Source organism: Camelus dromedarius, chromosome 14, assembly GCF_036321535.1.
Source record: "Camelus dromedarius isolate mCamDro1 chromosome 14, mCamDro1.pat, whole genome shotgun sequence".
Taxonomy (NCBI): domain Eukaryota; kingdom Metazoa; phylum Chordata; class Mammalia; order Artiodactyla; family Camelidae; genus Camelus; species Camelus dromedarius.
The window spans coordinates 53586886-53599691 of NC_087449.1; the positions used below are offsets into that span (position 1 = coordinate 53586886).

Here is a 12806-nt window from a genome sequence, read left to right on the forward strand (position 1 = left end):
CTATTGGCCTATAGCAAAAAATCCAAACAACAACAACAACAAACACAAAAAACAAAACCCCAAAATCAAAACAAAGCAAAACAGTCAACCAACAGTGTGCTCCTAAAGGCTCTCCAGGGAAACAAATCCTGACTTGCGGCATTTGTTAATTTCACCGGTGCAGATACTCTCACTGTGGCTAATTTCAAGCCATCAAGGTGACATCACTGAACATGGAGTTGAGAAGAGATGAGACCGCTCGGCTGGTGTGTCTATGTGAGCTGGCTCCAGCACCCCTCTGCAAGTCAAGTCTCATCAGGAGACAGCCGAGGACCAAGAAGTAGTCCTCTCTCCTCTGCAGGAACCAGGCAGGAGGAAGGGCACAGTGACAGTGATGACCTCTCTTGGGGAAGCCTCTGGTTGGCTTGAAGTAAAGGGCACAGGCTTCAGGGACAAACAGACCAAGGTCACGTTTACCAGTTGTGTGCCTTTAGGCATGGTATTCAACCTCAAATTTAAGTGCCAGTTTTCTATCTGTAAAATAGGATAATAAGATCCATGTTCCAGGGCCACTGGGAAGATTCAGCAACGTAGAATAATTAAGGGGCTCAGGACAGTGCTTGGCACGGAGTAACACCCAACACACGGCCCCTTTCTTTATGATGGTCACTAACGCTGCTGCTTCTGTAAGAGGGACATCTGGATGTAGTGGAAAGATGGAGGAAGGACCGAGCTGGTGGGCAGAATGCTTCCTGGGAAGTGTGGATCAGCTGCTTTCCTTAGCTCTGTGTCTTGGGCACGTGAGCTGGCTTTTCATTCATTCCACAAACAATACTTGCCGATTTCCTATTCAGGTGAGAGGAAGTGAATGGGTTGGATGCTGTGCTCGGAGCCTGGGCAGAGCGTTTTTCACAAATTGTGGGATTTTAAGTGGTGTGAAGACACACTTCAAGAACATTGAATCACACAGTGCAGATGCTGTTTCAATTCTCAAGCAATCCTTTGATTACTTCAGGGAGAAAGTCTCAATTTGGTACTGAGTCTCCACACTCTTCCAATAGCTGCTGACCTCCCGTTTGAACAACAGCAGAGGAAACCTCAGACTGAGATTTGCCCAGGCTGCGGCATCTGGGGGGAGATTCTAGCAATGTTTTCATTGTCTCTCTTTTTTATAGTGACCTCTCATTTCTCTTCCATTTATGCTAGTGATGCAAAGTTTCCTTTTAAATACACTTATTTAAATGTTTTTTAAAAAGTCTGTTTGCACACCTATGGTCAAATCTTCAACAAAAGAGACAAGAATATACAATGGAAAAGAGAGAGTCTCTTCAATAAGTGGTGTTGGGAAAGCTGGACAGCCACATGTAAATCAGTGAAGTTAGAACACTCCCTCACTCCATACACAAAAATAAACTCAAAATGGCTTAAAGACTTAAACATAAGACATGACACCATAAAACCCCTAGAAGAGAACATAGACAAAACATTCTCTCACATAAATCGTAGCAATGTTTTCTTAGGTCAGTCTCCCAAGGCAAATGAAATAAAAGCAAAAATAAACAAATAAGACCCAATCAAACTTACAAGCTTTTGCATAGAAAAGGAAACCATAAATAAAATGAAAAGACAACCTACAGAATGGGAGAAAAATTTGTAAGTGATGCAACTGACAGGGGATTAATTTTCAAAATATATAAACAGCTCATATAGCTCAGTAGCAAAAAACCAAACAATCCAATCAAAAAGTGAGTAGAATATCTAAATAGGCATTTCTCCAAAGAAGACATACATATTGCAAAAGGTATATGAAAAGATGCTCAACATTGCTAATGGTTAGAGAAATACAAATCAAAACTACAATGAGATATCACCTCACACCAGTCAGAATGGCCATCATTAAAAAGTCCACAAACAATAAATGCTGGGGAGGGTGTGGAAAAAGGGAATGCTTCTGCACTGTTGGTGGGAATGAAAATTGGTGCAGCCACTTTGAATAACAGTATGACAGTTCCTTAAAAACTAAAAATAGAGTTACTATATGATCTAGCAATCTCACTCCTTGGCATATATCTGGAGAAAACTCTAATTTGAAAAGATATATGTACCCCAATGTTCATAGCAGCACTGTTTACAATAGCCAAGATGTGAAAGCAACCTAAATGTCTATCAACAGATGATTGGATAAAGAAGATGTGGACATATATATAATGGAACACTACTCAGCTATAAAAAATAATGAAATACTGCCATCTTCAGCAACATGGATGGATCTAAAGGTTATCATACCAAGTAAATCAAAGAAAGACAAATACAGTATGATGTAACTTATTTGTGGAACCTTAAAAAATGATACAAATGAACTTATTTATAAACCAGAAATAGATTCACAGACATAGAAATGAATTATGGTTACCAAAAGGGAAAAGGTTGGGGAGGGATAAATTAGGAGTTTGGAATTAGCAGATACAAACTACTGTATAAAAAATAAACAAACAAGAAGGTCCTACTGTATAGCATAGGCAACCATATTCAATATCTTAACCTATAATGGAAAAGAATCTGGAAAATAATACACACACATATATATATCTGAATCACTTTGCTGTACACCAGAAACTAACACAACATTGTAAATTGACTATACTTCAATTTTTTAAAAAAGTCTATTTAAAGAAAAATGTTTAAATAGTATCCCTGGAATGCTGATATGGCCAAATTTGTGAAGGTAATTCTCGAATGCTGAAATTTGGCCACTTTTGTGGGTAGACAGTCCTACCTAGTTTAAATCCCAAGAGCTATGCATTCCAGGCCACATGGCATTGGAACCCTTGGTTCATGTCCCTAACCTGAGCCTCCCATTTGTGAAATAAGGACTCACTTACAGAGCTGTTGTGAGGATCATGGAAAATCAATGGTAATGTAAGGAGCCAAGGGCCTGGCACAGAAGAGCCCACCCTGCATTACTATGGCATGAGGGTAGAGTGAATTGTAGGTTGGCAGTCAGCGATTTGGGTTTAGCCTTTATGCCAGGCTTTTTGAAAAACTTTTTTACTGTAGTGTAATCTACATCCAGAAAAGTGCAAATATCATAAGGGTATCCCTCAAAGACTTCTGACACGCCCCAGTAACCAGCACCAGGAACTCCTTTGTGTCCTGTCCCAGGGTGACCACTAACCTGACTTCTAACAGCATCAATCAGTTTTGCCTCCTTCTGTCCTTTATATACGTGGAATCCTACCAGAGGTCTGCTCTTGTGTGCTTGGCTTGTTTTACTCAACATTGTAACTGTGAGGTTCATCCATATTGTTGAGTATCTCTGTAGAGTGTTCATTTTCATGGGGGGACAGCACTGAATTAATTGTGCTTAGGTTTAATTTATAAAGGCAACTCAGTGACAACATGGAGAGGTCAATGTCATTGAAAGGAAACTTTAATGTTCCTCACAGTTGCCCTGGAAGTGAGAGGCACGGCATGAAAGTTTATCACATGCAGGGACCAGGCAGCAGAGAGAGTGGAACTAACACTATGCCTTTAGGACTATGGTGGCAGGAGAGTAAAGTAGGGATGTCCCCTATTGAGTGGGAGTGAAAACACATACGTTACAGTATGTGGTTGGGGGCTTCGTAATATGAGTTTTGCATGCCCATGAAAGCTGAGTTATGAGAGAGAGAGGTAGACAGCTTTGGCCACTAGTTTGGCCCTGTAATAAATGAGTGCCAAGTGGACAAATACAAAATCTGAGAAAACACAGAACAGGCTTCCATTGGGTGAATACAGCACAACTTATTTATCCATTATCACTGAGTGTTTGGGTTGTTTCTGGTTTGGAGCTATTACATTCTAGCACATTCTTGGACTCTTTTTTTGAACATATAAATGTGCTTCTGTTGAGTACATGCCTAGAAGTGGAACTGTGGGATCGTACAGTATTCATACAACCCACTTTAGTGGATACTACGTTTTCCATTGTGGTTTGTGCAGTAGAACCTGAGAGTTCTCCAACACTCCATCATTTCCTTTAAAAAAAATTTAGCTACTTAGATATCAAACTTATTGTTTTAATTTTAATTATCCTGATGACTAATTAAGTGGAGCATTTTTCATATGCTTTTTAGCATTTGAATACCTTCTCTTGTGAAATGTCTGTTCGAGTTCTTTTGCCCATTTTTCTGTTGTGTGTTATTTTTCTTACTGATTTGTAGGAATACTTTATATGTGCTGGATATAGACCCTTTGTCAGATAAATGTATTGTAAATGTCTTCTCCCATTTTGTGGGTTGTTTTTCACTTTCTTAATGATGTCTTTTGATGAACAGAAGTTCTTAATTTTTATTTAGTCCAATTTATCATTGCTCCCTCTATGTTTAGCTCTTCTGTGTCCTGTTTAAGAAATCTTTGTTGGGAGGCAGGGTATAGCTCAAGTGGTAGAGTGCATGCTTAGCATGCATGAGGTCCTGGGTTCAGTTCCCAGTACCTCCTCTAAAACTAAACCTGATTACCCCCCCCCCCAAATAATCTTTTTAAAATCATAAAAAAAGAAATCCTTGCCTACTGCAAGGTGAAACAGATGTCTTCCAAGGGCTGCATAATAGTTTAAAGTGAAGCCCTGGGGTTGCCTTAAAGGAGAGGACAGGGACATATGTTCAAGGGAGTGGGTGGGCAGAGGAGATGGATCTGATAGCCAAGCTGTACTCTATTTTGCCCTGATAGAAATAAAACCTTTGTCTTTAATTGCTTAGTGAAGAAACTCAGGACTCTGAGAGGTTAAGTGCCCAGGGTCACAATATCAGTGAAGAACTGAGACTTGAACTTCTGTTTTTTTTTTTAATTGGGTTTGTTTAATTAATTAATTAATTAATTAATTAATTAGTTAAAATGGAGATACCAGGGATTGAACCCAGAACCTCGTACATGCCAAGCATACACTCTACCATTTGGCTATTGAACTTCCCCCTTGAACTTCTTTAAATCCCTCCTTCCCCACCTACATGCCTGCATGGCTTTGTGGGAAAATGACAGGGAAAAGTACCACCTGTGGAGGGGACAATTGTTGTCCTGATGGCCTTTCCTGAGAGCATCTCTATGGATGCAAATGGTCCTTTTTGTCCCCAGTGACCTCTGCAGCCTGATGCTCGAAAGTGACCACCTCTGCTTTGTCATTTCTAGGGTCCGCTACCAGGTACTCACCAACCTTGGGGCACTCAGCTTCTCCGTGATCATGGGCATGGTATTTGGTCTCCTGACAGGTCAGTGTGAGACGAACCTTCCTCTGCTGCTGTCCAGGGTGCAGGGCACGGGTCCACAGGGCACCTTCCCCATGGCTGGATGAGGATGTGCCCATTCCCTTCCCCATGAACCCACTCCCTCAGTTCCAGCCAAATGAAGCAAAGGGCTCAGACCTTGATTAAAGAATAACTGAGCACAAACACACAAAACTTCATAATTGAAAAGGCACTCAGAGGTCACCTGTGGTGACATTGCAGCTTCTTGAGCCCAAGGCTGAAGATTTCACCAAATTTTGTACAGAAGACCAAGGAAACCCTTATGCCACAAAGCCTACCTCTTACTCCCTAAGGACACCTATAATACTATTTTGTTCAGCAAATATTTTTTCAATATCTGCTATGAGCTAGGCACTGTTCTTAGGCACTAGGGACAGAGCAGTGAACAAACCAAATTCCCTGACCTCATGGAGTTGACATTCTAGCTGGGAAGGGAGCTTTTACAATAAACAGACAAATATACACTATGTCAGATGGTGATAAGTGCTATGAAGAGAAATATATCAGGGTAGGGGAACACAGAGTCATTGTGAGGGTGGGGGGGCACTCTTTTAGAAGGGTGGTAAGGGAAGACCTATCGAGAAAGTTGACCTGTACAGAAGGACTCGAATGCAAAGAAGGAGGGAGATATACCATGTATTTATTTGGGAGAAGAACATTCCATGAAGGGGGGACAGCAAGTGCAAAGGTACTGAAGTAGGAACATGCTTTGCATGTTTGGGGAACAGCAAGGATGTCAGTGCAGCTGATGTAGATGGAATGATGGGGAGAGTGGCTGGGGTTGAGGACAGTGAACAAGGAGCCAGATCATTCTGAGAGATGGGAAGCCATTAGAGATGTGTAAACAGGACTGCAGTATGTTTTTGCTTCTGTAATGTGGCAGAGCAGCAAAGAATCTTGGGGAGATACCAGTTTGCCAGTCTTACTCATACGCTAGCTGAAAATAGGCATTCTGTCCAGATCTGTTCACTGTTACTCTAAAAGAAAACAGCTTTCACTGGTTAGACTCATATATTGTGTCCCTAAGCAGGAAGTGAATTCCAAATAAGAGACAAAATAGCGTAAATAGACACTTGGGAGTTGTGTAACCTTGGGCATGTCATTTCCCTCTCCCTGGGAATTGGCTGGCTTCTCCGTAAAATGAAAGGACTGTGGTAACTAATCATTTGGCGTCCTTTCAGCTCTAAAATATGTATGAAGGTACTTTCTGGAGTTACCTGGCTAATTTTAGAGAGTGAGATTGGCTAGAATTGGTTTAATGTACCAATTGGCCTCAGCTTTTGACAGAGTCTGGGGTGACTAATTAAGTGCAGATGAGAAAAACACCTCCTGCCATTAGCTTACATTCTGCTCATGACGGCAGTGAAGCCCTGAGTAGGGTTGCTAGATTTAGCAAGTGAAAGTACAGGGCACTCATTTTTTGAATTCAATATTAACTGAGCATCCTTTATTTTATCTGGAAATTCTATACCTGGATTCTCCCACCATTCATCACTGTCACCGGTGTGGACAAAGTGACACTGATCTGCACTGTCTTGTAAAGCACCTGGGAGGGCTACTTACGTGTCACTGAGGTCAAGAAGGAGAATAGAGGAAAGACACTCCTCTCATTCCTTCAGGAGTTGAGACCAGTGAGCTTTCCTTTTTACATGTTGCTTTCTACCTGAGCGAACCGGTGACTAAAAAGAACTTGGACAATAGAAGGGGAAAGAGGCCTCCAAGCAGCTAAGATGGCACCCAACTGACCCCCTAAAGCCAAGCTTTTACTTGTCGAAAGACCCTCTTCTGTGGAGCTTGACTATATGCACTTAATTTAAGAAACACTCTTATCAAGCATGGTTATGGGGTTTCCCAGTTCAGGATGATTAGAAACGGCAGATTAGAAACAGCAGATTAGAGATGGATAAGTTTCTGGAGGTAAGGCAGGCTGGTAGAAGTCAGACATGAAAGCAGAGAGCCTAACAGGAGAAAAGAAATTCTTAAAACCAGACACAAGAACATGAGAAGCCTGGGCCGCTGGAGAGGAGGCCAATAACCCGCAGCAGCTGTGGCCCTTCTCCGTGGGATACAGCGCATTTCATATATGCGTGTTCCTAGCAATAGTTCTAATTAAAAAAAAGAAAAAGTCCAAATGTGTTCAGCGTGGTCTCATAAGACAAAAAAATATAATATATTTTAGATGGATTTTCATCAGTGATGAGTAAACCTCAGCTCTCTGGAAAATGTCTGTAGGCGATGGAGATCACTGCTGAGTAATTGTAGCTAAATGAGGTGTGCTGACGGCACTCTACATGCCAACATCAGTAAAAGTCCTGCATTCTAAGAGGAAAATATGAAAAAGCACATGCCTACTCTTGTTAGTCTTACTGTTTAACTCATTGGGACTGATCATCATTAAAAGTACACAGATCAATCTATCAGTGGCATTTCCCTGCTTCACGTGAAAGGTAAGCCCTAGTTTATGTACTGGAAATTCGGCAGATTTTGAGCAGCTGGGGGAAGGCGTAGGGGCCCAGCTCTCGGAGCAGAGGCGGGATGGGTGGAAGGAATAGGCAGAAAAGCAAGTTGTTAAGTTTCAACTACTTTCCCAACAAGCGGAACTGTGAGCTGAGGTCACTGGGACTTTATTGGAGCCAGTGAAGTTGGACCTACAAGGGGCACCTAATTTGAGTCGCTTGCTCTCCATGGTAGCTCTTGCGTTTTAAATGGACCGGTTTTTAAGTGGGGCGGTTCTATTCTGTCTCTGCAAGCGTCAGATCCATGACTCTCCGTGTAATCTAAACCCTTTGGATGAAATTGCTCTTGCCAGTTCCTTTTAAAAGATGTCTATAGAGTTAATTAAGCTGGTCCAGGAAGGACAGTGCTTCAGTTTGTCTATCTCCTGCTTGTGGAAGATAAAAGGATTTCTGTTGAGATAGCATAGTTGATGTATGACATTTGGATTAATTTTGAGGTAACTGTTTAACATTTAATTATGAATTTTAACAGGTTTTATCTTAAGCTTCAAAATATGGAAACCACCTTATGTGGCTAACTATTTTAATGGCCGACCTTTCTGGACGGTAAGATTTTTCACCTATTAATGTCATAGGTTTTGAGTGAATGAACTTAAAAAGATACCTGAGTATATATGTTAACTTGGTGTTTATGAGAGTAAAGTAAAAACAAATGAAAATGAAGTATTGGAAGAGAAGCAAATCCATGGTGTATGTGTGTGTGTGCATGTGTGTGCGTGTATGTGTTTGTGGCAGGTGGGGGGTTAGTAAAGGTTCCCATTTCCCTGATGCCTCAAAATCACTGATGGTCAGGGATGCGGGAACGGTCACTGGCCACATGCCTCCTCCTCATCTGGAGTCATCAAAACAGGCAAATAATTTGACGTGAAATTGATAGAAGCCTGCAGTGCAGGGGGTAGAAGGACCGCAGGGTCAGCGAATCCAGTCTCCTCACTTGATGGACCTGAGTGGAGCCATGACTGTCCAAGTTCTGACAGGGAGTGAGTGGCAGAGCTGAATAAATTATAGCTGGTGGACATGAGAAAACTTGCAGAATCGGGGTCTGGGGACATTTAGTCAAGGGACATAAAGCTCAAACTACTCAGTGGCTGCTGAGAGTCTGTGACATTGCAGTGTTTGTTGTCATGCCTGGGCTAGAAGGAAGGTCAAAGCTCATGCCCTGAGACCCCACTGTCTTCCTCCCTTTGACCTACATCATGGTTCACAAAGCACTCAGATGGCTGTCACCTTAGGTAATCTTCCAACTGATGCTGAGGTTGGCTGAGCAAGCAGGGACTGGTACTGCCAAGCTATAAATGGGAATTGGGGGTCGACAGAGGGCAGGCTGATACCACCATTATACCTTCATGAGTGGCAGAGACAAGACCAGGAAGCAGGCCTTCTGAATCCCAGGCCAATCCTTCTCCATCCAGCAGACCAAGACACTGACCACTAAAGGGCCAGAGAACCAGCCTTACTAGGGGCCTTGGTTTTTGTGTCTGTAGGGGTGAAACAGAGGGACTCTATAGAGGAAACCTGCCTCTGCCCCTTTTCCTTCATCTCTGTGCTCTCTCTCCTCCTCTTCCTTGTCTTCGTCTTGAAACAGCTTTCTGGAGGTATACTTGACAGTGAACTGCACGTATTTAAAGTATACAATTTGATATATTTAAACACACTTATACACCTATGGAAAACATGACCCCAATCAAGGTAAGATTATATCAATCACCACCAAACAGTTCCTCCTGCCTCTTTGAAACTGCTCCCTCCTGACTCCACCCAGTTCCATCCCCAGGCAACCACTGACCTGCTTTCTTTCCTATGGATTAGCTTACATTTTCTGTAGTTTTATATAATTGGAACCGCATGGCATGCACTCTTCGTCTGGCTTTTTTCACTCAGCGTAATTATCCTGGGAGTCATCCATGCCGCCTCACGTAATCTGCCTCACATTGCACCCGCTTCTCCCCACAGCCAGTCTCTCCCAGTCCCCTGCAAGTGTCCCTGCCCCGTTAGCAGAAGCAGGGTAATCTAGTGAAAGGACTCAGAAAACTGGTTTAATCCATCCATTCATTTCACAAGTATTTACTGAGCAACTATCATACACCAAGCACTCTGCTAATTAACCAGAGAGACTACAAATAGGACAAATATCCAGCTCAATTATTTGAGTTGCAGTAAATACTTGCTGAATAAATGAAGGAACTCTGAGGAACCCCACCTAACACTAGCCCCTGCAGCAGCAGGTGACATGGACTGAGTGTGTGCCTGGAACAAGAAGACCTTGATTCTAGTCCCTATTCTGCAAGGTGTGATGTAGGGTCCCTTGACCTTTCTTGCTAGTAAAGAATAGTAAACTTTAATCTACCTCACTGGGTTATTTTGAAGATCAAATGAAGTAATGATGTCTGTTACTACATTCTGTAAAAAGCACATGAATGTGAAAGTTTATTACTAAGGGTTGAGACAACCATGGAGGAATTTGCCAGTCTAACAGCTATTGGGTATTCCAAGCCTACTGTTCCCGGTTTTGTGCTGGATGCTTTTCAATGTTACCTGACTGTATCCTCCCCAAAACCCTGCATAAGAGTAAGTATCCTGATCAGAAGATGAAGAGTAACTTGTCCAAAATGACAGAGCTAGTAAATGGAACAGGAGGAATTTGAATTGGCGTCTCTTTGGCTCCAAAGATGGCCTGTGTGTATGTGTTGTGGGAAGCTACTGGAGATTGTTTATTTCTCCCCTAATCTTCAATTTATTTTTTTACAGTTGAGTAGAACCATTTATTCAGCAGTAAAACACTTAGAGCTTGCATTTGAAAAGCCAAATATCCATTAAAGAGGCAAGAATACAAACTTCCAAAGCTGATAAATCCGGGGGTGATTTTTTTTTTTTTGTAAACTATCCCGAAAGACATCTTAAACATTATTGAATGCCCTTTTTGTATGCTATAGAACCAGACTGCTGGAGGTTGGAAGGGACATTCTTTTAGTGCCAGACCATGCTGAGCACTTCCTGGGATGGGGGCACTCAGCACTCCCCAAGGGCACCCATCTCATCCTTGGATGAGTCTATTAAGATATACTTATATATTCACTAATTAATTCCATAATATAATATCTAATATGTGACAGGCATCGTATGAAGAGCTGGAAAGACGAACCTAAATAAAATATAGTTCTAGGTGTTAAGGTGCTGCATATACTAATCCTTTATCTTCTGGTAAATGATCCTAATCCAGATGCTGATTTACAAAAATCTGATTTATAACCAAATTTTCATATATCTTCTGCCTTCACTAAGGGAATAAAGTCTTTCAACTTTTAATTTCAATTTAATAAACCATGGATTTTACTTCATGCTTTCCAAGGCACAAGGACCCACTAACATCCACACACTAAAATTAATTCCACAGCTCACCTTTCTGAAGAAAGGAACTTTTTTTGCCAGTCTCCTGTGCACAAGCCCCTGTTCTGAGTATTGTGTGGGGGTATGAACAAAGAAACTAGGGCTCTAGTCACCTGCACTGGATCTTCATCTGTGCACAGCGTTAGCTATTAAGTACTAGAAAGGTAATCCTGCCAGTAGCTGCTAGAAGAATTGGAAGAGGGAGAAGTCATGATTTGGGGAGGTCAGGGAGAATGGAACTTGGAGTTGTACTGGATTTGGTTAAGTGACAGGAAGTGAAAGACATGCCAAGAAAGGGGAGGACTATGAGCAAGAACAGGAGAAGCATGAAGCAGCTGGCTCAGGGCGAGGTGAAGAGGATGAACGGTGGGCAGAGCCTCTTGCATCATCCTTCAGGCAACTGGTTCCCAAGGTTTAAGGGGGGAAATGGTGCCATAAAATGAATGTTTTAGGGGCGAGGAGCATGATGGGATTACGCATGTGGGATGGATTCTGAAATGATGCCAGTATACTCAAGGTCCTCTATTGCTTTCTGAACAAGTATTCGCAGGTTATTATTTTTTTTTAAATTACTGTATTGCCAAGAAATATAAATACTACTGTTTTGACACAAAAACATGACAAAATATGTTGAGTTCCTCTTGCTGTTTTATGCAAAACAGCATAGTCTTGTCACCCCTGCTTCTGATTTAAAGTAAATGTTCTAGACACACAGAAAGTGTCCAACAAATGCTCATTCAACCAAAATGAGGAGAGATGGTTTTTAAACCAAAGCAGGAAAACAGATCAGGGGCCTGTTGAGTCCTTCTCTCTTGGAGAGGCCCAGTGAAAAGAGGCTTGTCTGGGAGGCAGCTCTAAATTGAGTCCTAGTTCACCCACCACGGGCTGGTGCCCTCAGGCAAGTCACTTCTGGGGGGCAGAGGAGGGTTCAGTTTCTTCATTGGTAAAATGAGACCACATTTGCCATCCTGGAGTCAGACTGATCTGGGCTCTACCACCTCTAGTTCTATGATCTCCCAGAGCTTCAGTCTCCTCATCTCCGAAATGGAGATAATAATATCTCACTAGGTTGTTGTAAGGATTTAAAGGAGATAACATGTGTGAAATGTTAGCACACTGATCCACAGGGAACACCCCATAAATGCTGGCTGCTCTGATTTCCAGTGCTAGAATTCTGTGATCCAGAGCTACTCCGCATGCTGTGATGCTGTGTGGCAGGGTGTGAGATGGTACAACCACAGAAATGGGGAGCTATTCATTTAGTTTGCAGAAGAGAAGACCCAAAGGAGACCTAAGAACAATCTTCAAACACTTAAAAGACTGTCATGTAAAGGAAGGAAAATATTTCTTTCTAGGCTTCTCCAAAGAACTTAACTAGGTCCAGTGGGTGATGTGTATGAACTGCTAACAATCTGAACTGTCTGCAAAATGGAATGAACTACTTCATATAGTTGTGAGTTTCTTGTCACTGGAGGTGTTCAAACCAAAGCCAGGTGATTATCAATGATCCATCCATCTAAGAGATCTTCCAATTCAGAGTTTATAAAAGAACTTTTAAGGTCTTTGTGATGAAACAACATTTTAGGCAACATAAGTTTCAAGTGATCAAGCCAGAATCAATGTGTGTACAATTTTAAGAGTA

General features: G+C 41.9%; 1 protein-coding gene across 1 annotated transcript in view; it reads left to right on the forward strand.

The window, feature by feature from the left end:
* The window catches only part of LOC105100720 (RH-like protein), a 32615-nt gene that overhangs the window by 19616 nt on the left and 193 nt on the right, over positions 1–12806 (forward strand). Inside the window, exons 8-9 of the mRNA XM_064493912.1 lie at positions 5146–5225; positions 8250–8323. Coding sequence (XP_064349982.1) covers positions 5146–5225; positions 8250–8323 — 154 coding nt within the window. The remainder of the gene's footprint in view (positions 1–5145; positions 5226–8249; positions 8324–12806) is intronic.